The sequence below is a fragment of the Hylobates moloch genome, unplaced genomic scaffold, assembly GCF_009828535.3.
Source record: "Hylobates moloch isolate HMO894 unplaced genomic scaffold, HMol_V3 SCAFFOLD_5, whole genome shotgun sequence".
Lineage (NCBI taxonomy): Eukaryota > Metazoa > Chordata > Mammalia > Primates > Hylobatidae > Hylobates > Hylobates moloch.
The window spans coordinates 30,863,733-30,889,990 of record NW_026652280.1 but is presented as its reverse complement, the minus strand read 5'-3'; the positions used below and the strand labels follow the sequence as shown (position 1 = coordinate 30,889,990).

The window sequence follows — 26,258 nt, the reverse complement described above, 5'->3', positions numbered from 1 at the left end:
GAATCTGGAAGTCCAGAGATTGGTGGGTCCCCCACCAGGGATACTGCTTTGGAAATGCCCAAGTTTGCCCTGCCCAGTCACCTCCCTTAGCCCAAGGGTAGTGCCGCCTCCTCCAGGCAGAGAGGTTCTGCCAGCTCTCTGCACAGGGGCATTGGCCCCCTCACAGCTGCTGCCAGTGACTGTTACTGTGACCTGTCCTCCCTCCCTGCCAGTTGAAGAGTAGTAGCCAAGATGCCAACCTGCAGGCCAGGAGGGAGATTTACGTGCCCATCTGTACTGCCCTTCAACTGCCTTCAAGGTGAATCACCGTTTTCCTGGAAGAGGCTTTGCACTTCTAGGTTTGGCCATGACCTTCTCTACATAGTTGCTCTCTCTCTCTCTCTCCATCCATGTTTCTTACTCTCTTGGGGCCTTAAGGGCCTCGGATCCTAGGACGGTAAATCATTCTTGACATCCTAATCTTGATTCAGTCTTTCAGCCACAGAGGCAGTAGGGGTGTGCTTCCTCCTGTTACAAAGTGGCATCTCCTCAATCAGTTGGGAGGAATCCAAGCTGGCCCTCCTGGGTGCCTGGCTTGGCCACTGTGAGGGCACAAAGAGAAAGAGGCAGTCCAGTGGAGAAGACTACAGTCTACTTGGGGAAGGTCTAACATTCATGTAAGAGAGCAGTGACCAAGAGGTGATCCAATGAAGCTGAATTTGCAGGCGCCAGAGAACGTTGGGTATTTAACAGATCAGGGATTAGGGAAGACACGTGTGGAGGAGAGACTTCAGGTCACTGGGCTGAAGGAGGAAAATGAACTGCATGCTGAGTGAGGTCTGCAATAGGTGCTTTGGAAGGAAGAGTTTGGTTTGCATGTATTTTTTTTTTTATCTTTGCTTTCGATGTTAATTTTGGCTGCTATCCCCAATGATAATTACATTCGAGGCCCAGGAGGGGGTTGTGAACAAGGCGGTCAACATCTTGGGAGGCAGGGGCTGTCCCCTTGGGGGTCGTGTGATAGAAGGTGAGTCTCTCTAGCTGACCTGGAGTTTCAGAGTTGCACTTGGAGCAAGCAGGGCCCCAGGAGTTGGAATGGGGAGGACGTGAGACAACTCGAAGAAAAGGGAGAGAGGATGATCCTAGAACATTAGGGGGCCACCTGCTTGGAGGACTGGCAATCATGCTGTAATTGATTAGTGATGTCTGCAGCTGGCAGGAGAGGGGATGGTAGCAGCACACGTGCCAGTCAGAAGGAGCCCATCTACAGGGCATGGTATTTCACTCTGGTATCTCTTTATTTAAATATGAAGAATCTGAAGTCCAGACTGGTGAAGTGACTTTGCCAAGGTCAAAAGTTTATTGAGGCAAAAAGAAAACACATGTTTAAAGAAGATGGTGAAAATCTCTTGCAGTATATTGCAGGAGCACTGAGCTTCCAGCTCTGGGGGACCCAGGGGATCCCTGCCATCAAGGGCCCGCTATCTCCTGTGGGAGAGAGGTCACTACAGGAAATAGAAGTGAGAACTGCAAGAGGCCGGCTCTGCTACTGTAAGTCACCCACACAGATGGCAAGTTCAGGGCAGAGCGAGGTGACTGCAGTTTGGGAGGCCAGAGGCGCTTCCTGACTGAGCCAGTCTTTGACAGATGGGGCACATTTGGAGAGGGCAAGAGGGGAGCAAGGCCCAGTTGACAGGCCATGGTCAGAAGCAAAGGGGATTACGGGGTTGGGACAGGAAAGGCATGGGGAGGGAGCACCCAGGGCCATGGCGGCCCTGAATAAATGTGGCTGATCTGCTAGAAAGGATTGTGCAAGCTCTCAGGGCATCCTGGAATGAGGAAGTTTCAAGTTACTTAGAACTGCAGGCTGCAGGCTATTGGTGCCCAGAGAGAGGGACCAGTCTTCATGTTATCAATGAGACCCAGGAAGGCTGAGGGACTTGCCCAGAGTCAGACAGCCCAGGTGGTTCTCCCCAGACAGTCCCCTTGTCCCTTCGACTCCATAAGCCCTCCACCTCTCCTCCAGGCTCTCATTACCTCCTGCCTCCTGTCTGTGGGGGCTGGAGTGCCTGGCCCCTTCTGCTTGGAGGCTGGACTGTCCAGCCTTTCCAGTTTTTGTGCCCTCTCCTTCTAGTTAATCAAAGCTGCTCACTCTCTGTCGCTCTCTCTCTCTCTCTGGAAAGTAGATTGGTTTCCCCTTCCAGTTACTATCTGAGTTCTTTCACTATACATTCGTTAGTTTGCCTGTTCCTGAACATAATTGGTTCTCTTTTGCATCTGGGTTCTTTTGTTCCCTGTATGCTTGGGATATTTATTCATACTGTTGCATGTTATTTTACTTTGTTTGTGCTCACTGCGGTATAATACTCCAATATGTGAACATACCACGGTTTATTTATCGAATCAGCTGATGACAGGCATGTGGGTGGTCTCCAGTTCAGAGCTGTAATGGCTGATGCTGCTGTATACGCTTTGTGTACATGTCTTTTGGTGGGCATCGGGCACATTTCTGTGTGTTTATACCTGGGAGTGGATTTCTGGGTCATAGGGCATGCACACGTTCAGCTCAGGTGGATGTGGAAGTATTGTTTTAAAGAGTGTGATGGTGGAAACCAGATTGCAGGGGTAAGAAGGGCTGGAGGGCATCAGGTGCGGTCAAGGGGTTGGAGAATTTGCCAGGGAGCTCACCAGCCAGAGAGCAGAGAAACCAAATCATAGAAGCTGCGTTGAGTAAAGAGGTTTCTGTCTCTGGGGTGGGTCACATAGGGAACACTGGAGGATCAGCTTGACTCAGAGAAATCCAGTCGCTGGTGTAACCTTGGTTGGTGGGGGCTTCTGGGGAGTAGGACTGAACTGTGAAGGAAGGCAGCCTCCATGGGCTCCCCAGTGGGCCTGGCTCTGCAGAGCCCCTCCCTGGGGAGAAGCCTCAGCCATTGGGCTGGCAGTGGTGATGGTGGCTCCGGGTGGTACAGAGCCCCTGCTGGGTGTGGAGGCTTTGAGGAGAGAGCCATGGGCTGGGGGCAGCAGGGGCCTGGACCCTTCTGTATACATCTGTAAAACCTCAGTGAAACCAGGGCCCATGCCTGGGGGGAGGCCAGGAGACCCCCAGGCAGTCCCACGACTCTGACTGGGTGCACCAGCCGCCATACTCACTTGGGGGCTCACTCCAGCCCCCCAGCCACCCAGGGAAACAGGGAGGCCTCTGCTGCCCTCTCAGGCCCAGGCCCCGTGTTCTCAGCATCATGGCCGGGCAATTAATGTCAGCCCTTTCACCCCCATCTCTTCCAGAATGGCAGCAAAGACAACTCTCTGGACATGCTGGGCACGGACATCTGGGCAGCCAACACTTTTGATTCCTTCAGGTAACCTCCTCCTCCCCCTTCCCTGTGGTGTGAGGTCCAGCCAGGGAAACTAGCTTCCTTGGGGGCCAAGTGAACGCTGATGGTTCATGAGTAAGAGGCAGAGAGAGGCAGAGTAGGGGATGTAGGAAGGATGGGGTGGAAAGAAGGCCGGAGAGAGGAGGTGGTGAGTGTCAGAGGGAGACAGTGGAGGCATGGGGAGGGCCCCCGGGATGGGGCTGCAGAGACTGCCCCACTAGCCTGCCTCATCTACCTCAGGGCGGCAGGGTCGTCACTTTGAGCTGCTTGTCAGAGGCTGGAGACCAGCATTTGGCCCCTTGCTCTCCCCAGCCTTCCTCAAATGTGGGCACGAAAACAAATTCAGGTGTTGCAGAGGCCGCTGTGTAATGGGCATCAGGCCCACACTTGTTTCATAAGCATGCACTTTCCCACGGCAGGGTGAGGAAGGTGAGGGGTGGCACCTGGGTCTCCATTCTGAGTGAGGCCCCCCGCCTGGCCCCTGGCGGCCCCTTTCTGCGGATCTGCTCTGCCAGGTTCAGCCTGGCCCCCTGGTTCCATCCATAACTGGGCTGTTGCCCTCTTGCCTCCATTTCTCACCCTCCCTCGCCCTCTAGTGGTGCCACCTGGGACCTGCAGCCGGAAAAGCTGGACTTCACCCAGTTCCACCGCAAAGTACGACACACGCCCAAGCAGCCCCTGCCACACATTGATCGCGAAGGGTAAGGGGTGCCGGGGCTCTTACCCAGGGTGGGGTGGGGCAGGGGATGGGAGTGGCCTTTGCCTCCACAGTGAGGCTGCTCTGCTGCACAGGGGACTCAGGTGGCTGATGCCCCGGGATGCTCTTCCTGTGCGGCCCAGAGCTGCAGGCTCACTGGCTTCTCCCGGAATCCCTCCATTCCTCTCTGCCCAGCGCCCTCTAGCCAAGCCATCCCTGTCTGCTCCTGATGACCCATAGTGGCCCTGCTTGTCAATAATCCAGGCCAGCGCAGCAGAATCACCTGGGCGGTGGCACAGAGGACAGGCCCACCCCAGAGTCTGTGATTCCGTAGGTGTGGACTGAGGATGTGTGTTTCTAACAAGTTCCCCAGCGGATGCTGAAGCTGGTCCAGGGACCACACTTGGGGAGCCGCTGGTGTCGTGCCTGATTTTACACTGGCTTTTCTCATCCTCTATGACTTTGTGTGTCAGGATTGCCTTCCCTTTTCGAAGGTGGTGTCAGGGCCTGGGCAGACCTCAGGACAGGAATGTGACTCCAGCCAGACACAGCTGCTTCTTTTATAGTCTTATATAATTTTTATTGAGGCAGAATTCCCTTACTATAAAATTAACCATTATAAAGTGTTCAATCCACTGGCATTTAGTATGCTCACCCTGTTGTGCAACTACCACATCTATCTAGTTCTGAAACTTTCTCATCATCCCAATATAAAACCCCATACCCACTAGGCAATCATTCCCCATCCCATCACCACCCCCAGCTCCTGGCAAGCACCAGTCTGCTTTCTGTTTCTATGAATGCATCTATTTTGCATATTTACAGAAACAGAGTCATATGTGACCTCTTGGGCCTGGCTTCTTTCCCTTGGCATAATGTTTTTGAGGTTTATTCATTGTAGCATGTATCAGAACTTTATTCCTTTTCATGGCTGAATACTATTCCACTGTATGGCTATACCACGATTTGTTTACCCATGCATCTGTCAATCCTTACTTGGGTCATTTCCACCTTTTGGCCATTGTCAAAAATACTGCTGTATCTGTTTGAGTCCTTGCTTGTAATTACTTGGGTGTATACCTAGGGGTGGAATTGTTGGGTCATATGGTAATTCTGTTGAACTCTGAGGAACTGTCAAACTGTGTTCCATAGCAGCTGAATATTCTGCATTCACACTAGCAATGTATGAGATTCCAATTTCTCCACATCCCCACCAGCACTTGCGCTTTTTTTTTATTTCTTGGTTTTTGTTTGTTTGTGTTTTATTATGATACTGATGACCCTTACTTTTCCTTCCAGCCCTCCCCTGCTCACTCTTGTCTCCCTTTCACTTCAGATCTAAGTATTAGTGACTTTACTGGACACTATCCTACATCTCACATGTCTTCATGCTGCTATATTTGTCCCACCCAACCTCTCCTCTTGGCAGCATTGGTCCCATCGTAATGTAATGAGCAACAACCCGTGGAAAGAAATGGGCTCATTCGTACTTTAAAGATGAGGAAAATAACACTCAGAGAAGCAAAGTAACTTGCCTGAATAACAGTGCCATCATTTAAGGCCAGGCCTTCTGACACCATCCAACCCCTAGTTCATCACATCGGGGTATTCTTAACCTCCTTAAAATTTTCTGCAAATTTGTATGTGTGCATGCACACGTGTGTGTTGCTTGGGAGAGGCCCATCACTTGCATCAGACTCTCCCAGGAGACACTGGCCTCTCACACGCCTCTTTTTCACTGCCCTGCCTGTTGTGGGTTCCATTTCTCTTTGGGTGAAGAGGGAGAGATGGTTTTGCGCGTGGAGGCACTGGTTAAAATTGAGGCATAGGAGAGACACAGCCGCAAGGCTGCCGACCCTGCCTTACCCCATCCACCCTGCTCACTGCCTGCTCAGCCCACTCATTCAGTTGCAGGGAGGCCATGCTCCATCCAGGCTGCTGAGCTGCACAGGGCTGGGCCTCCACACTTCTGTGCTTAGGAAGGATGGCCTTACCTACCTTATTCAGTGGGTCAGCTTCAGGAAGGGGTTGTGAGCAAAGGTGATGCTTGCCCTGTGTCCTGTTGTAGCAGTGCAGTGGAGCTTGGGTATGCCACAGGAACAGGAGCAGGATTTTGCTTTTCTCAAGTTCAGTGTAGCCAGTCTGTCACTAGACCTGCTGGGTCCCTGCATGGTGCTGGGTGCCAGGAAAGTAGACACATACACACACACACACACACACACACACACACACACACACACACATAACACACACACACATACAAGAGTATACAATATAGTCCCTGCCCAGAAGGACTGTTTATTCTACTGGGAAAAGGAAATATGAACCTCTTCATGATGGAGACTGCGTAGGGGAAGAAAGACTAGACTATGCAGTGTAGACATACAGACTAGACTATGCAGTGTAGACATATAGACATTATAAAGACATATATAGACAGGTGTAAAGTGTGATGCCTGGTGCAGGGTTAAATAAAGTCAATGCAAAAGAGGTTAGAAAGGAGAGCACTTTACAGGTTGAACCATCTGGGAAAGGCTTCAGGAGGGAGACTTCCCTGGGCAGCTCCAGTCTCTCCTGTGTGCCCCGGGAGCACATAGCTGGTGAAGTCAGTGGGGACGCTGAGGCCTGGGGGTGATCGAAGCGATGGTGCTGCCTTATTGACTACAGGTGCCCAGTGGGGCCTGCCTGTTGAAGGCAAGCTTGCCAAAGTGTCTCACCAGTCCCCAGAGATGAACTAACTTCCTAGCAAAAAAGCAATGAATAACTATGAAGGAGAGGAATTCCCCTTATGCCGAGGGACTTTGTCCCTTCTGAAGCCAGAGTAACCAGCCACACCTGTGTCACCAGCTGTGGGCCTGAATTCCTCGGCCAGTCTCACTTTCTCACCAGGAGCCTCCAGATTTGCTGAGAGTCACCTGGGGTCTCCTGTGACTTTGGCTCACTAGCCAAAGCCTGTCACTCCCAGGTTCCCAGGGAGTCTGAGTGCAGTGTCTGTGGCCACCTCATCACCAGACCAGGAACTGTGTCCCCATTAGAGTCCTGCTGCAGTGGGGACACACTCCATGCACCAGCCACTGCAGCCTCCCTGGGATGCAGGTACCACTCAGTTGCCAAGGCTCCCTGCAGCCTGTGTTTCCATGGAGGGACAGAAATCAGAGAAGGCTGTTGCCTTGGAAACCCTGTTGGCAGCAGTGACTCAGCTGGTCTGTAGCCACCTTCAGCCTTCCAAACCTGCAGGCCTCTGAGGAGATCTGAGCCCTGACGAGGGCAGGCCTCGTGGGACAGCAGCCCTCCCTGCAAGCCTCCACCTGCCCACCCCCGGGGTGCTGAGGTGAGAACAGAAGGCTGTGTTTGGAGTGTGCTAGGCTGGTGCCCAGCGTGTGCTTGGAGCTTAGCGCACGCGGGAGAGTCCTGAGATGTGTTTTACCCACAGGAGATACTGGGGAGGTGGTGTCAGCCATTCTAGTCTAGTCAAGTCCCCAGTGCCATCCCCCCCTATGGCCCAGGCGAGTGCAGAACACAGAAGACTACACACAGTTGGTGCTTTCACAGTCCAGCCTGTCTGCACCAGGCAGATTGATGAGTTAAGAGATGTTTGGGTGTTCCAGGCCTTTCTCCACCTGCTCACCTGTAGCCCCAGCACATCACAGTTGTGGGGACAACCGGGGGCCGGGGGAAACTTTTTCTCTTTTCCTTCATGCCTGTTATACCTTGCACACCATTCCCCACCCCAGCTCCACCATGCCCCTTGCCTACCCCTTGCACCCTGATCCCCAACATGCTCTAGCCACAGCAAATTGGCACCACACATGCTCCTAACTCCAGGCCTTTGCCTGCGCCGTGTCCGCCTGGAACATCCTCCCAAACTCCCTGTGCTTGGCCAGCTCACCTCTCACCTTCCTCCCGCCCCTCGCCCAAGACAGTTCTAGACGCTGCTCCTTGGGGTTCCTGCAACGATCCCTTGTCCCCGACAGGGCACTGGCTGCTATACTGTGGGGGGTGATTATCCTGCCAGACACCGAGAGGGCCATTTGTGTGCACTGTTTACACCTGGGTCCCAGCCCCTGTCCAGAGCCTGGCACAGAAGCGTTTGGTGAATGGAGAAATGAGCCATCAAATGGGGCTTGGGTTAGCCCCCTGTTCTCTTCCACCCAGGCCTTTGCTGGTGTTTGCAGCTAGTTTCTCCTCCTCTGGGTTCCTGGGCGCCTCTGGCCATAGGACTTTTATGACACTGATCTCGTGCTGCCCCCTAATGGTGCTCAGGCACCCAGCCCTGTTAGAGGAGTTTAGGGTTTGTTCTAAGAGCCGTCCACTGTCTGAGGGCAGGAACCAAAACTGATTTTTTTTTGTTCACAAGGCCCAAAACAGAAGAGATGCTTGGTAAATATTTAAACAATGAACTAGTTACTCTGAAATGTGAGATTCGCATGAACTCTGCAGCTGGAAAATGACCCAACTCATGGGACATCTCTCACCACTCCTCAGTCAATACCAGTAATAATAGTAACTGACAATACTTACTATGCACCGGCCATGCTGCAGCCCCTGTTCTAAGTGTTTGCCTCATTTATTTAAAACTCGCCACCACCCAGACAGGGAGGAACTGTTATCATCTTCACTTCAATAGATGAAGCCACTAGGAGACCCAGAAATTGAGTAATTTGCATGAGGCCGGGTTGGCTCCAGAATCTATGTCCTTAATTAATCACCTTCCTGCCTCTTTGCCCAAATAACAGCAACAATATTAGCAGTAATGAAAGTAGTCATAGTAGTAGTAATATATTTACTTCATTATTTATTTTATTATAAGTTTGTTATTATTACCAGTATTTACCATTAAACATATGTGTGTATGTTTAAGATATATTTAATGATAAATACAGATAATAATACATACACAAGAAATATACACACACATATATAAACAAACAAGCTAAACATTTATATATATATATATATATGCTAGACTATATGTGTGTGTATATTTGTACTATTTACTGTGTGCTGTCACAGTTCTAAGCATCTAAGCACTCCAGATACATTAATTAATTTAATCCTCCAGCCACCTTAAGATGTTAGACACTATTATCCTCATTTAACAAATGAGGAAACTCATTTGATGAAATGAGTACAGAGAGGTTAAACAAATTGTACAGGGTCCCCAGTTGGTAAGGGATGCAGCGGGGATTCAAACCCTGGGAGTCTGGTTTTGGAATCTGCGCCCTTAAATATTCAGACCTCTGGCCAGGGAGTTGGGGCCAGCCTCTCTGGCCCGAGGGCACGCCCACTCACAGAGGACATGAAGACAAAGCATAGACTGTCTGAGTGGGCTTGCTGGACTGACCCAGAGTCAAGCCAAGAAGGAAGGACGCCCTATTGGGTTTTCTGCTAGCCCCTGCCAGCCTGTGTGACCTTGAGAAAGTTGCTTGGTGTCTCTGTCCACTGATCTTCTGTTCAGTGTAACGGGGCAAGGTGGATGGGCTTTGACAGGAGTTGTGATGAGGAAGGAGCTTAGCTTCTCTGCCTGGAAGGATCAGGAGGAACTCTGGTTCCTTTCCCACCTCCCTCCAAGTTGGCTGTTGCATTAGGGGAGGAACCCCCCCACCCCCACCCGCCAAAAACACAGCATCTCTAGGGCTGTTTCCTCTAGGTGGGACAGCTGATTCTGCAGGGCTTGAGGGTGGGCAGCACCAGGTATCTGCTGACTGTCCTTCCTCTCCTGCTGGCCGGATGGGACAGGAGGCATGAATGAGCCATCTTTCCAATGCCTTTCTGTCTTTTCTGGTCCAGGTGTGGCAAAGGGAAGCTAGAAGATGGGGATGGCATCAACCTGAATGACATCGAGAAGGTCCTTCCAGCCTGGCAGGTAGGTGCAGGGGCAGGTTCTCTAACAGCCTACCCCCCACCCCTGGAGTCCTGATCCTCTTCCTGGGCAGGACCTAACCGAAGCACTCCTTCTGGCCCCTTGTTCCAGCAAGGGGTGTAACCGCCTGTATGGTAGTAATAGGTAGGCAGGGCTGGCTACCTGCCATTCTCCAGGGTGTCCCATTGTGATTGTGTGTGTGACAGCCTACTCGGTGATGCTGCAGGCCCTGCTGGCAGGCCTGATGTGCCCTAGAGTTGAAATAGACCATGCCCTGGCAACTCAGTGAACTTGGAAGTTTTTGTCCCTTGGCCTGAAACCTCTTTGCAGGTGAAGTGTCCTGTGGTGTATTCAGGTGGGACTGGCAGGCCTGGAAGAGATTCTAATGTGGCTGGGGCTGTCTTTAGGCTTTTGAACAGTGGACTGCCCTGCTGGCCTCCAGGTTTCTGCTATGCTTGCTCTTATTTTTATTGATTGGGCCTCTTTGCTAGAATCGGGCCAGGTTCCAGGACAAAGAGGATTCACTCAGTGAATCCAGGTCTCTAGATACTTATAGTGCTGGACTTTTGGTGGAAACAGCAGGAGTCTAGCTGCTCTCAGGAATGAGACTGGGCCTGCTGCAGGGGTGTAAAAGCAGTGGACCTTCCACGGTGACTGAGCCTGCCACTGCCAGTGACCATGACCTACCACAACACTCCACTGTGCCACCCTTCCCTTCTCTCCTGATTCTTGTCTTACTATTTTACCTATATCCATTAATCTCCTCCTGGTGCCTTTGCCATTTTGTTTCTTCTCTGTTCATGCCTTGGGCCTATCAATGAGAGACAACAGAGCATACAGTTAAGACCTCATCTATTTGATTATGATGTGCCTTGGTGTGGTGGTTTTCTTCATGTTTCTCCCACTTGGGATTTATTGAATTTCTTGGATCTGTAGGTTTCATCGAATTTGGAAAATTTTCAGCCACTATTCCTCCCACTTTCCTTCAACCCTGGGGTTCCAATTATATGTACTCTATGCTTCTTCATCTTTTCCCATGGCTCACCAAAGCGCTGCCTGGTTTTTTAAAGTCTTTCTTTATTCTCTGTGTTTCATTTTGGATAGTTTTTATTGCTATGTCTTCGAGTTCACTAATCTTTTATTCCAGTGTCAAATCTACTGTTAATCCCATTCAGTATGTTTTTCATTTCAGATATTGTAGTTTTTATCTCTTGAAGGTCATTGTGGGCTTTTTAAATAAATATATATATATATTTATCTTCCCTTCCTCATGCTTTCTTTTCTGGAGTATATAGAACCTATTCCCAATAGCTGTTTCAAGTCTTTCTCTACTAATTCTGTCATCCATATAATCTCTCAGTCTATTTCTATTCATTGATTTTTCTCTTGGTTATGGGCCATACCTTTCTTTACATGCTTGGTAATTTGATGTTAAATGTCATATGTTAGAACCTTTACATTATTGGGTGCTAATTTTTTTTTGTATCCCTTTAAATATTTTGGGTTTTGTTCTGGATCACAGATAAGTTACATAAAAACAGTTTGATCCTTTCAAGACTTGCTTTTAGGCTTTGTTAGGGTGGGAAGACTTTAGTGTAGGGCAAATTTTGCTCCACTGCTGAATCAATACCCTTCTGAGATTGCCACCTGATGCTCTGTGTATTAGGAGGTGTTTCCCCCCTGGCTGGAGAAACACAAACTATTTTCAGCCCTATGTGATCTCAGTGGATTGTTCTATCCATTCCTTGCCTCAGAAGTTTCCTTACACGTGGACAAATTAATACTCAGCCACAGACTTGAGAGGCAAGATTTCTGGATTTCTCTCTGTATGTTGGTCTCTCCTCTCTAGTCCTCTGCCTTGCAAACCAAATTGTCTTGGACTCAGTGGATTTTGAACCCTGTCATCTTAGCTCATTGAGACCACCGGGCCCTGGACTGCCCTCCCTGTGTTGCAGACTGGAAACTTTCCAGGCGATGAACCGGGGCACACATAGAGGTCACCTCATTACAAAAGAGACATATGATGACTTTATTGTCGAGAAAACTGGCAGGTCCCAACGCGACCAGGTGATCAAGGGAACATCATTAGTGGTGGGATGGGTGGACATTATGTCCCCCCGATGTGCCACACGGAAAACCCAACATCATTTCTTGGGTTTTGCTTCCAAGAAAGCACAGCCTGAGTCCGGTTTTGGAAATCAGTATAAGGACTGCTCTCTATAACTGGTTAGACACAAAAGGCAGGGAAAGACCGAGGAAGTCTTCCAGATTGTAGGAGACTGAAGAGGCAAATGACTAAATACAACTTGTGTTCCTTGCTGAAATCCTGGACCAGAAGGAAATCCTGACCTTGCTGGGACAGTTGGAGAATGTGATTAGGTCTGTGGGTGGGACAGTAGTGTTGCTTCGATGTCAGTTTCCTGACTTGGAGGCGGTGTGATGGTCATGTGGGCGAGTGTGCTTGACTTTGAGAAATACACACTATGATGTTTGAGGGATATGGGCCTGGTGTCTGCAGCGTCTCCTCAAATGGTTTAGAAAGAGATTGATGATAATGGTATGTAGGCACAGAGGGAGAGAAAGGGCAAACATGCGGAGGTGTTAACAGTTGGGGAATCTGAGTGAGGAGGACGTGGATGTTCTTTGTACAGTTCTTGCACTTTCCTATAAATTTGACAGGAAAAAGAATCAATCAGTAGGGCTGAGGCTGTGATGTATAAGTCACAGGCAGAGTATCAGCTCATGAAACACCCTTTGGGCTGGATCTATATTAATTTATCACTGCTAATGGAAAACCAGCCTTGACGCAAGAGAAAAAAGGGTAAGGTACTCGAAGTGACCACCTTATCACTCCATTTCTAAATGCCAAGAGCATTCATCATTGATAGAAGAAGTACATTTGAGAGACCCCGATCTAGGTGAGAAACCAGATGCCCCCTGCACTAGATGGGGTGTTGACCAGTCGGTACCCTTTGAGCCAGAAGCTTGGGAGTCATGGCTGGAAAAGTAACAGTTCTGACACTTTGTGTTGTTTGGTGACTGTTTCCTCACTCCTCTAGAGTACAAAATGGAGGACCTTTGGTTCCTGCTCAGAAGAGAAAGGAGAGCTGGGCTGCTGGCTGGGTGGGAGGTTGGCGGTCAAGGGCTTGGTGTCTGGACCCAGGCATAGTCCCCATGGAATCCCAGCCCTGCCACTGACTAGCGCAGGAGTCTTGGGCTAGTTACTTACTCTCACTCTGCCTCAGTTTCCTCCACTGTAAGATGAGGGAAATAACCATATCTACTTTATGGGGCGTTTGAGAAGGTCAAGCACATTCATTCACTTGAGGCGCTGAGGGTGATGCCCAGTGCACAGTGGGTGCTGTGTTGGTCTCTGCTGTAATTATTCCCGCGACTCAACACTGCCAGTCAAGGCCCACCTTCTGAGGGTGGACCAGGCTATGGGGGGCCCTGTCTGTTAAGAAGAGGGAGGAGGGGGTGATTTCCTGCTCCTACCCCCAGGTGAGTTGTTTCTTGGTGAAGAGGGCATTTCTGCTGGGCAAAAGCTCGGATGATGAACCTTGGCTCATAGGTTACCAAGGCCCTGGTTGATTCTTCTCCTATGCAACCTGCCAGGCAGTGGAGACACATTGGACTAGAGGTCAGAAGAATCCACTTCTGGACGTCTGCCAGAGCTGTGTGTGTGACCTCTCCTCTGTGGGCCTCAGTTTACTCATCAGCATAATGACACAGTTGTATTAGATCAGAGGTTTGCAAACTGTGAAGCCCTCAGGGTTCTCCTGGGGTGCCCTCTGGGTGCTGCTGGGGGGAGTGGGGAGGCGAAAGCAGCCAGCTCCAGGGGCCCCCACTTGGGCCCGCCCAGAACTGTTTGGCCAGTGCCTCTAAATCAGGATTCTAACGTGGTTTCATGGGGAGAAACAATTCTACTATTAAACAAATTTTGAACATCATCAGACCAAGGTCCTCTGAGGTTTCACATTCTAGAGTTTTCTTTTTTTCTCGAGGGATGGTAAATCAGTGAGAATTCTGGGCTCTCCAGGGCCCACATGTGATGTTAAGCTCTTAGGGGTGGCTGGCAGCGGAGGCCTTCACCCACCATCTCCACCATCAGGCTGGAGTAGAAGGGCTTGCGTATTTGTGTGCGCACACACACATTCACTACACACCATCGATCACACACATGTAAACACACACGTACACACACCACACACATCAAACATACACATTACGTACCACACACATACACATACACACTACACATACCACACCCCACACATGTACATACACACACATATACACATCACACACATCCCTTCACACCCTACGCACACATACATACACTACACGTATGCACACACATACATCACACACATATACACCCATGTACACACAGCACACACACACACACACCTCACACGTTTCCATGACACACACTTTGGATGTGCTTTGCCCTCAGTGAACTATCAGCAGATGAATCTGAGGCCACGGTGCTGGAGCTCAGCTGCATGTCGGAACTGCCTCATTTACTGTTGTGTAACAAATTGCTCAAAACTTAGTAGCTTAAAACAACAAAGAGTTATGATCCACACACTTTCTGGGAGCAGCTTAGCTGGTGGTTCAGGCTCAAGGTCTCTCATGAGTTTGCAGTCAAGCTGATGACCAGGGATGCCGCCATCAGAAGGCACACCTGGGCTGGAAGACCCCCCTCCTGTGTCTGAGGGCAGAAGGCTTCAGTTCCTCCCTGGCTGGGGACAGGAGGCCTGGGTTCCTGCCTGGCTTCCTTGCCATGAGATCTGCCTAAGCTGCTTGAGTGCCCTCAGAATATGGCAGCTGTCTTTCCCCAAAGCAAGTGGTGATGGGGGGAGAGAGAGAGAAGACTCCATCGCAGAAGTCACACTCGTTTATAGCCTGATCTCAGAAGTGACAGAGCTTCATGCTGCCATTTGCTGTATGTCATTTGCACAGACCAACCCTGGTACAATATGGGAAGGGCCTATTGTGTGGATCCCCGAAGGCAGGAATCATGGGGGGCTTCTGGAGGCTGGAGAACACCCTCACTGAATCACACCCAGGAATCCATTTCTTTCCTTCTTTCTTTCTTTCTTTCTTTCTTTCTTTCTTTCTTCTTTCTTTCTTTCTTTCTTTCTTTCCTTCTTTCCTTCTTTCTTTTTTTTTTTTTTTGAGTCAGAGTCTCCCTCTGGCATCCAGGCTGGAGTGCAGTGGCACAATCTTGGATCATTGCAACCTCCGCCTCCCAGGTACAAGCGATTCTCATGCCTCAGCCTCCCAAGTAGCTGGGCCACAGGTGCCCATCACCATGCCCAGCTAATTTTTGTATTTTTAGTAGAGGTGGGGTTTCACCATCTTGGCCAGGCTGGTCTCGAACTCCTGACCTCAAGTGATCTGCCCACCTCGGCCTCCCAAAGTGTTGGGATTACAGGCATGAGCCACTGTGTCCAGCTAGAATTTACATTTTTAAAGCATTGTAGGAAATTCTGATTATCAGCAAGAGTTGAAAACTTAAAGTCCTGGCTGATAATGCCCCTGGCTTGACTGCTCCTTGGAGTATCTACAATTCACATGAGTACCCTTAGGACAAGGTAGACAGGCTTCTTGATCCTCAAACACAGACTTCTGGTGTTTGAGGAATTTGCGGTCCCATGAGAACACAATGGGATGACTTATCTGAGTTTTCCTAGTGTTGTTCAAAGCCCCTCATAAATAGGGCTGGCTGGTTCACTCTTCTGGCCTTGGGTCCTGAGGGTCAGCTGGCCTAGCTATTAGCATATGTGGTGGGGACAACTCTTAATAGTATGGATGTGTCCAATGCAATGTGGGATATTTAGGACTCCTGGCCTCTACCACTGAATGGCAGTCACTGGAGAGGGGCAGGCATAGTGACCACCAAAAACATCCTCCTACTTCCAGATTCACCTAGGAGATATTGTGCATCCAGCTGAAGACCCCCAAATGGGAGGGAAAGCCCACCTCTAGCCTGAGGACCTCCAGCCCTCCTATGGGAGTCTTGAGCCTGTACAGAGATAGGTGGGCTTCCTAGAGACTTTCTTAGACAAAAATCAGGGCTGGCCTCCCCTCCCTACCCGGAGGCAAGAAGGAAAGAAGGTGACAAAGGGAGGTTGGCCTGAAGCCCACTGCCTACCTGCCCTCCACTTCTGCACCCCAGAAGAAGAGGGGCATAAAGATCCTACCAGCTGTGTCCCCAGCATCTTCTCAACCCACAGAGGCCCAGACCCCCATCTCCGGCCCCTTCTGTCCCTGTTTGGACTCTTTAGCAGGCAGGAGGCTTTGTGATGTTCTCAGCACCCTTGCCCAGCCTCTGTCCTGGGCTCCCCCTGCCATCCTGTGGCCCTGTCAGTTCCTCCCCCAATCTGTTCTGATCTTCCATCTCTCCTTGCTTTCTCACTGGCAGGCGGCTCCCTCTGCCTAAAATCTCACTCACCCATTCTCTGCCTGTCCTTTTTCTGGCTCAGGACACCTCCCCTGATGCCCTCTCAGATGCACAGGATGGAGTCCAGCATCCATCTGCCATTTCCCCAGAGCCCCTGCCCCCATCTCTGTGGCGTGGCTCCCACCACGTCATACGTGCTTATGTAACTGCCAGACTCCCTTCCTGGACTCTGGGCTGCCTGAGGGCTGGGCCATTTCCTTCAGCCTCATAACCCCAGCATCAGGTGCTCTAGAGTGAATGCTGCTGAAGAACCTCGTTTCTAGATGTGCTGTTGCGTTGTCTAGAGTGTACAAGAAAGGCAGGATTTGTGTCTGTCTTGACACTCAGTCGTTCCTCTGCCTCTGAGTTTCTCCCACCACTTCCCAGCAGAAATTCAGCATGAACTTGGTTATGCTCTTCTTGGTGTGATTTCTGAGACACATTTTTGTTGTTGTTGTTAAAGAAAACAGGATTTTTGCATCGTCTCCTGTATTAGGACACTATAGGCCATGGCATAATACTAAACAAACCCCACATCTCAGTGGCATCACACACAGAATTTTATTTCTAACTTTCTGAAATTCTGCTGAGACTCCAGCTGGTCTCCGGGGCAGCTCCTTGGGGACTCCAGGGTCCAGGTGGATTGTGTTCTGTGGCCCTGCCGTCTCAATCCATGGTATCCAAGTGGCCCTGGCAGGGGCAAAGAGAGCTGGAGGGTCGTGTTCTAGGTCAAGCTTGGCCAACCTGTGGCCCAGGATGGCTTTGAATATGGCCCAAAACAAATTTGTAAACTTTCTTAAAATATATGAGGTATTTTACAATTTTTTGTTTTAGCTCATCAGCTATCATTAGCGTATTTTATGTGTGGCCCAAGACAATTCTTTCGGTGTGGCCCAGGGAAGCCAAAAGATTGGACACCCCTGCTCTAGGTCTTAAATGCTTTGGCCCAGAAATATCAGCTCCACTCAGAGCCCATTGTACAGAACTAGTCACATGCCCCCGCCCCAACTGCAAGGGCTGACACTTCTGCAGGGGAGCGGGAAGAAGGGGAGCACATGGCTGTTCTGTAAGCCACAAGTTCCTCTGCCAAATCTTCCTCTTTCCTTCACTTGCTCACTTAACTCATCTTCATGGACAAGTGCTTTGCCCTAGCCTTTTAGAGAGAGAGAATTGATCACATGAGATACAGTTCCCCAGGAGAGGCACAGCCTGGTAGAGGAAATGAGACATGCACAGATTACCACATGCATTCAAAGCTGCAAATGCCTGAGCAAGTGCTGGTGCCTTGCCCAGGTCACAGTCCCTGAAGGGCAAAGTCTGGGTCCTCTCCCAGCACACCTCACCTTCCTCCCCTGTGCTGCTGCAGCTCCTGCAGTCTGGGGCGTGAATGTGTGGCTGAGTACAAAGCAGAGGGCCCCATGGGCCCCCACACTGAATGCCTGTTGATCTCCTGGGAGCCCTAGCTTATCTCTCAGTGGGTCACACACAGAGTGCATGCCACAATGAGTGGTCTTAGGAGGTGATGCCTCCGCTGAGGGGTCAGATGCTGACACCTAGGCATCTGGTCAAGCTCCTCTCCAGCCAAAGCCAAGGCCCCTATTCCTGGTGACCCCATCTGGCTGTGTTTCCACAACTGGCAATGAATCCAGGGGTGAGTCTCACTGCAGTGCTGACCTCAGGGAACTTCATCTCTGGGGCTGCTGGACTCAGGCCCTTGAAGCCCCCACAAGGATGTGGGGCAACAGGGTAGACAGTAGGTGTCTGTGTCCAGGGCTCACCCTATAGCTCTGTGAACCGCTGCTGCCAGAAATAGTTCTGCACTCTGAAAAGGCATTTAGTGAGCTAGTTAAGTAAAGGGTCTATTGGTGGTGGTAACTGTCCCCAAGGTCTTCCTTCCCACACTGGTGGCTGGAGGGAAAGGAGTGGGTACGCTGGGATAGGAGCTAGCCAATAGCCAGGTTTTACGGTATCCACACCAAGGCATGACATGCCATACCATGGCAGCCTCAGGCCAGTTGAGACTGACATTGCTGTCTAAGAACATTGATGGGGTGGCGGGGGGTCGGTGGGGATGGAGAGGGTGGGAGATGGGGGACAGCAGAAGGCTCTGAGTACAGGGCCAGGGATTCAGGGTTCAATCATGGTTCTGAGTGTTGAAGCCATAGGGCAGGGCAGACACTGAGACACACACTTGGGCTCAGACTGCAGTTCTAGGGGGCCCCCAAATTCCATCCACAAGGCTGGTGTCCTGGTGGCTGGCCTTGTCCAGAGTGTGTGACTCGGGAGCCCTTTGCTGTGAAAGGGGCTTAGTCTCTATCACAGGAGTGGAGGGGTTGGCCAGGCTACCACTCTGTCAGTGATATGGGCAGCCCAGGCCCATCACTGACAGTCCTGCTCTGAGTGTGGCCCCAGTGTTGAGGACTGCTGGAGTTGAGGCCTCGACAGGATCCGTGGCTGTATGGTGGTGTGCTCCCACTAGAGGGCACCAGCGCACCGCTCTGCAGGCTCCAGCCTGGCGCTTGCTGTGGGAAGTCCCCTGGTCCCAGCACCAGCAACCAAAGGCGTCTTCACCGGCCATGCCCCCTGGTCAGCGCTGCACATGCACACTGTCCTGAAAATGACCCCACTCAATGCCCAGGCCCTTCCTCCCTGCAGCAAGGGGGAAGATGGGGAGGTGCAAGAGCCAGCCACACTAAGGTGTAGGGAAGCTCCTGTTGGGCCACGTGTCCCCTGCTAGGCCAAGGCATGAGATTCCTCCAGAGGGCCCACCCCTCCCCTTGGACCCCTGGGAACACACTGCTTCCAGGAGGGCAGCAGCACGGGGCTGCAGGGGGATACTCACTGGGGTGGGGCTGGGGGAGTTACAAAGTGTTGGCTTCCACCCTTGGAAGGATGGGGGCTGGCTAAGTGGGGAGATTGAGCTGCATAATCTGTAATCCATAGTCTAAACCGAGTTAATTTACTAAGTTCTGAATTAACTTGACTAAGTTCTGAGTTAACTTGACCAAGTTCCATGTGAAGGCAAGGGATGAAATCCGAATTGCATATCCTTCACCTCATCTCTGGTCTGAGACCACCCCCTGGCAACCCCTCCCCCATGACCCTTTTACCCTGAGGTGTGACTTGGGGAGCAATTTCTCCACGTGTGTGAACTCGGCGCGACCAGTGTGAGAAAGACGGTCTAACGGGCATGTTGTCCCTGTGCTCTAGATGGCCCCTAGGTGAGCATTAGATTTCCTCAGGTTCCCGGGCACAGGGCCCTCAGCACCCTGTGGAAATGCCACCTCCTTATCCCACACACTGGCCTGGTGCTTTTGTGTCATATGCAATACCCCATTGAAAGACATTGTTTGTTGAATTATCCAGTGTCCTGCCCAGGGCTTTCTATCAGGACATATTTTGGTCATTATCCTTGAATTCTCCCAGACAAACATTATGTCTGCTGTCTTTGGTCTGACAATAGGAACTACATAACCCACTGACTTCTCGTTTTGCCTTTCTGTTAGGAAATTTTGAAACCAAATTCTGTGTCTGTTGGCCGTTAATCATTAGATGGCTCCAACCTAGCAGGGCCAGCTCCCCTGCCCCCACATTGCTGGCCTTGTCCAGAGCGTGTGACTCGGGAGCCCTTTGCTGTGAAAGGGGCTTAGTGCCCACACAACAGTGGACGCCACCTGGTCAAGTGGGATTTCTGGCCTTAGGGATGTGCCCAAAGCATTCCCCACTGAGGGTCCCCAGAAGGCCCAGGGGAAGGAAAGTGGCTTTCTGGCCTCCTGAGCCTGTGTCCAAGTCCAGCCTTCCCACGGGAGACAGCTAAAGGAAGGGACAGTGAGAGTTGGGGTCAAAAGGATTAATACCTCGTTCTTCTGCTTGGCCCCAGATGATAACAGAGAGATCCCCGCCCCCCCCCCCCCACCCGCCGGCAATTCTCTGAAGAATCCGAGGGACAAATGAGCTTTCAAAATGAAAATCACGGCCCCATGAAATGACACCCAGGTGTCCCTCACTCCTGGAGGAGTGAAAATGGTGGCCTATAAGGAATGGCCTGGCAGCCCCAGCAGGTGGCGCTGCTGCTATTTAGTAACGGGGGTCCGGGGCGGGAGGCCGGGGCTGCGGCTGGGGCTGCCCCACGCTGGGGTGGAAGCCGCTGTAGCCGGGTTCCCAGCCCTCCAGATGGGAAGGAGTAACTTTATTGTTCCCTAGGGCTGTGTTAGCTGTTGCCAAGTCTTCTGGAAACTTCTAGGACATGCTAACTCACAGGCGTGAGGATTAGTAAAGTGCCCCGAGACACCCAGGAACACAGTCCTGAAAACCATGCCCCACCTCGCCTCCCCAGGGCCTGTGCACCGGCGAATGTTGCTCCATGTCACCCGTGGTCCCACAGAGGTGAGGTCTGACCTTATTCACCCAGGCCACCACTACAGATCAGGCATCTCTCTGTGTCCCGGGCATTGTCTTATAGCCATTATGGACTGAGTTTAAGTGCAGGGGCTGGTACGTGTCCCATAGACGGGGACATGGTATTCTCCTAATGTTCCCTTAGTGAGAATTCAACAAGGAGCGTAACGCACCAACAGTAACACTAGTGAACATTCACAGAGTGCTTTCCATGTTCCAGGAACTAAGAAGGTCCTTGCTTTTTCTAATCTTACCCTCACTTTGTCCCATGGAGCACGTACTGTTACTGACCTCACTTTACAGACCGATGTCTTTGGTTGGATATAACCTTCTCAGTAAGGGCTTGTGAACACTCCCTATGCCCCCTCATCACTCGAGAATCGTGACTCGATTCTTCCCTGCAGTGCCTGTCGCATGTTTGCTTTATTTCTTTTGCGTCTGTATTCTCCCAGTGGAGTGTACGTTCCCCTGGGGCACATCTAGGGGCTCATTAAATATGGGTTGAGTGACTTGCTCCTGCCCCAGAGGGACTCCCACCCATCACTTTGGTCCAGAACTTGTGCCTCCACCACAGAGGCTACCATGCCTTGAGCGCTGTCTGAGCTGCGGGCTGCATATACCATCTCTGAAGTCTCACAAGTACCCTGGGAAATGTTTTTTCTATGATTATTTCACAGATTGGAGAACTGAGCTCAAATACCTTGCCTCAAATCACACAGCTGGGAGAGCGGGGATTGGAATCCAGGCAGCCTGACTCCTCTGGTACCTCTTTCTAAGGAGGGATGATGAGGAGGAAGAGGTGCTGGAAAAACATTTTCTAATTCCAGGAGACGGTAGTCACGTACAGCAAGTTAGGGGTGAATGTCATTTCCTTAATAAGCAAGAACAAGAAAGTGGATATCTCTGTTTTTCTCTCTACTGCTGAAGGCAATAAAAATGGAAAGAAAAAAAGAGAAAAGCCTCTACTGACAGCTTTGAAAGAAATATTTTTTTCTTCCTTTTTAATCAGACAGGTTTGTAGTAGCCTCCCCCATCCCTGCTGGCCCAAGACGCTGTAGCAGCCATCAAGGAGGGGGGCTCACAAACGAGAGCCCCTTTCCCTCCCCAGCCACCTCCCCACCCCCAAGTGCTTCCTCCCTCAGGACAAAAATAGGCGCCCATACAATAAATGGGGCCAGAAGTTCTCCAATCCGTGGTTTCCTGTCTGAGGCCTCCAGGTAGCAGGTCCACTGGGAAGGGGCAGTGTGCTCTGTGAGGCGAGCCTATTTTTATTTTTTGTTATTAGTGAGTCTTTTTTTTTTTTAAAGAACTGATTATTCTGGAGGTGAAGACTTTTGTTGGTGACAACTGGGAAAGTTCCTCGGGAAGAGGCCACTGGCCACGTCTAGATGGTGTTTCCACGCGGGCCTCCTCCTGCTCACTCCATGCGGGGCGGAAGGCAGGGAGCCGGGACTGTGGGCAGCGAGTACTTTCAGGGCTGGGTGGGGCAGGCTTCAAGGGGCCTGGGCAAGTCTGCCCACCCTATAGGACCACCTCAATGATCCAGGCCACGGCTAGGATTTTAGGGATTGGCAAACTGGTCCACAGACCAAGTCTAGCTCTCCAGCCTGTTTTTACAAATAAAGTTTTATCAGAACACAGCCACACCCATTCACTGGCTTCCTGTCTGTGGCTGCATTTGTGCTGCAGCCACTTGCAGCATGGACCCTATCGCCGGCAAAGCCTAAAATATTTACTATCTGGCTTTTTACAGAAAAAGTTTGCCAAACACTGATCTAGAATATAAACAGAAAAAGAAAAGAAACCCCTGTGAATTAAAACAGGTGGCAGAAATCCTAAAGCTCACTCACTAGTCATCCAAGAGCCCTTCTGCTTCTCACACAGAACATTGTGTAATTCACCCAAAATAATTCTCTTCCAGCTTCCATTTCTTCCGCTGTAAAGTTGGGGGTCATATACCTGTTCAACTTACGTTGCAAAGCTGTGCTAAGAGTCAAAATATAATAAACCAGTTCATATAATGACAGGAATTTTTGAACTTGAAAAACTCTGCAGATGTGACGTGGCCTCATGAAGTGGTAGTCACATCTGGAAGCAGGCAGAGAACTGGCAGGCTTGGCAGATAAGAACTGCGCTTGGAGATGGTCCAACAGCTTCCTTCTGTGGATTTCTTGGCAGGTGGGAGATGGAGGGCAGGGACTGTTGGTTTTCCCCAGCTCCTCCTGAGACTGAGACCTAAAGGGTGACTGTCTTCCTGCCCTTGACCTTAGACAGAAAAGACTGTTGGGGGAGTCTTCTACTCACCCATTTCTCTTTCCTCTTCTGTCCTTCCCTCTTTCTTGCTCAAATCCTCCCCCTCTTTCATGGCCCTGTTCCAGTTTCACCTCCTGCATGAAACTATTCTGGATAAATCAGACCACAACAGCCCACAGAGGTTTCTTGGTTTTTTGGGGGTCTTGATTCTAGGCCAGTTTTGAGGTTTTCCCCCTTTTTTATGCCCCTCCATGCATTTGTGCCTCCTGGAGGAGGTAGACCTGGAACTGGGCCTTGGGGGGTGGCCTGGGAGGAGAGGGGGACCTATGGAGAGAAAGAGAATTATGGTCAGGAGAAAAGGAAGCTGTTGAGAGTGGGGGAGTCCAGGAATCCTCGAGAGGGGAAACTGTAGGGAGAGCAGTTGGGGGTGGCCCTGGAGGCCTTGGGACCTGACCAAATAGGGACTCAGCCGAATGCTCTCCAGCAATGAAATGCAGGATGGAAGGAGGATTCAGAAGCCGAGGGACAGGGACTGACCGAGCCTATGCCCTCCTCCTGGAGACCAAGAGGGAGTTCCCAGGATCTCCCCGCAGGGGCCAGGGAAGAAGTTTTGTTATTTGTTAGGGACAAAGGCTAGAGCCCTTTAAAAGTAGGACTTGTCCCCAGTGGAGAGGTCATCTGTCCATGCCCTACTTTGGGCCAGACCATATCCAGAATCCCTTGCTGAGTATCAGAGGGCTTAATCATTCAGGGGGTAGGGCCTTGAGGCCAGCATGGGACAGGGAGTTGGGACAGTGGGCTCAAAGAAGGCAGATTGAGGACAGCCTTTCTCAAGGTCTCAGCTGGGCCAAGGCTGTCACACAGACAAAGAGCTGCTGGCCCAGCCCTGCTGGAGGAATGAGCTCAGGGTTGAGAAGAGGCCAGCAGGGGTGCCCAGTACACAGTGAGCAGGCCCCAGGCTGGCCTGAGTGGCCCTGTCGACGGATGCCCAGAGGCAGACCCACCCTGCACACGTCCACCCGCTTTGATGAATGGGGCCACACGGCCTGCAGCCTTGCCGTCCCTGTCCTTCAGCAGTTTCCAGGGGCTGGTTTAATCCTCCCACTCCCTGAGCCAATTTGGCGATGCCCTTGATGACTTGGGCCAGGCCTGGTTGATTGAGATTGCTTGCCGGTCCAGCATCTTCCCTCCTCTGTCCTTTGTGGAAGGAGCCACCGGGGCTGGGGGGAAGAGGAAGGTGTCGCCAAGGGTGTGAAGCATCCATTATTCCTTTATTAGCCAATGTGCCATTTCTGGTCTTATTCTCCTTCCTGGCAGCCGTGAGTTTAGGGGCGGAGAAGCCCAGTTATTTTAGTTTACCCCAGCTTCTGTCACTGGGAGCAGTGGTGGCGGAGGGGGCGGGGACGGACAGGGCTACGTGCTCTCCAGCAGGCATTTGTGAATGGGCCTCGGCTCCCAGGCTGACCCGCCGGCAGGCGGCCCCCCTAGGACACACTGACTCTCACTGGCTGGACGGCATTTTTCCAGCATTGCAGCGGCCAGGCAAGAGGAAGCTTTCTTCTGGCCCAAGAACAATACCAGGGTCAGCCCAGGGACCTCCCTCCTACACCCTCTTCCTTCCATTGTGAGCTGCTGCACAATCCCAGGCCCCTCTGCTCTGCACAGCCAGGGGGGCTGGGGGGTCAGGCCCAGGAGAGTCACAGTGTGTGTGACACCGTCAGTTGCTTGCCTCCACTTCCCAGGCTGGGCCAGGGATCTGGAGGCAGCCGATAGCCAAACAGACCAAGTGACTGAGTGGCCACTGGGTGCCTGTCCTTTGCAAGGGGCTACCTCCAGAGTGGGGCCCCCAGCTGGATGCTACCACTCTTTCCCTCCTTTCCCTGTTGACTCATAGCCTGCCAGGGCTGGAAAAGACCCAGAACTTCCACCGACAACCCCATTACACAGACGAGGAAACTGAGAGACCCAGAAAGGCAAAAGATTTACCAAACTTCTCATTGCCCTGCTTAAAAATCCTTCACTGATTCTCAGGGCCCGTGGAAAACCCTGGACTTTCTTTAGCCCAGGGCCTGCTGGCACCCTCAGCTTCTTTCCTGTGACTCCGAGTCTGTCTGTGCTCTCAACTTGGTGACTGATTGCCAAGCCCCTGATCCAGCAGCACCAGTTGCCTTCAGTGTCCTTCCCACCTCATCCGCCTGCCTGCCTGCCCCACACCTGGTTTTTGTTTGTTTGTTTGTTTGTTTTTTGAGATGGTGTTTGTCACCCAGGCTGGAGTACAATGGCTCGATCAGCTCACTGCAACCTCCGCCTCCCGGGTTCAAGCGATTCTCCTACCTCAGCCTCCCAAGTAGGTAGGATTATAGGCGCGTGCCACCACACCCGGCTAATTTTTGGGTCTTTAGTAGAGATAAGGTTTCACCATGTTGGCCAGGCTGGTCTTGAACTCCTGACCTCAGGAGATCCACCTGCCTCGGCCTCCCAAAGTGCTGGGATTACAGGTGTGAGCCACCGTGCCCAGCCCTACACCTGTTCTTCAAAGACTCTGCTTAGAGGTCACCTCCTCTGTGAAGCCCTCCCTGATAAGGGACTTTTCCCATGCCTTAGTTTATTGATTCACCTGGTTCCTCCAGCACTTAATATATTCCTAGAGCACAGCTGCCCCTCCACATCACTGGTACACATGCATGGCTCTCCCACACATGCATGTTTCCCTGAAACACACATGACCCCAGGAGCCGAAAGTGTATCTTATTCACCTCTGCAGCTCTTTGCACAGGTCCTGAAAGTGTGGCCCCTGATCAGCAGCAGTAGTATCACCTGGGGACTTGCTAGAACTGCAAAGTCTTACATTCTATCTTCACCCCAGTGAACCAGAAACTCTGGGAGAGGGGCCCAGTGGTCTGCGTTTTAACAAGCCATCTGTGATACTGATGCATGCAACAATTTGAGAACCACTGCCTTAGGACCTACTTGCAGTCCACTGGCTTTTCACTACTTCTGGATAGTTCAGGGAGTCACTGACATCACCTTCCCCTATCCCCTTCTATCTGCTGCTGAGATTTTTGGTTGGTTGTTTTTTACCATTATTTTGCTCAAATGAAGGATGAAGAATTGTACCCTGTTTGACAACCCAGGACATAGATTTGCAAAAGGTTGGGTGATTCAAGGACAGCATGGTCCCCCAGACTCCAGCGCCTGCTCCTGTCACTGGTCATGCCTCAGAGGACCCCTGGGTCCCGACAG

General features: G+C 51.2%; 1 protein-coding gene across 8 annotated transcripts in view; it reads left to right on the top strand.

Annotated features, from left to right (window-relative positions):
* CTIF (cap binding complex dependent translation initiation factor) overlaps positions 1 to 26,258 on the top strand; it is a 328,654-nt gene that overhangs the window by 123,476 nt on the left and 178,920 nt on the right. For all 8 annotated transcript variants that reach the window (XM_032152363.2, XM_032152360.2, XM_032152356.2 and 5 more), the window contains 3 exons: positions 3,268 to 3,341; positions 3,953 to 4,057; positions 9,844 to 9,919. In XM_032152363.2, coding sequence (XP_032008254.1) covers positions 3,268 to 3,341; positions 3,953 to 4,057; positions 9,844 to 9,919 — 255 coding nt within the window. The remainder of the gene's footprint in view (positions 1 to 3,267; positions 3,342 to 3,952; positions 4,058 to 9,843; positions 9,920 to 26,258) is intronic.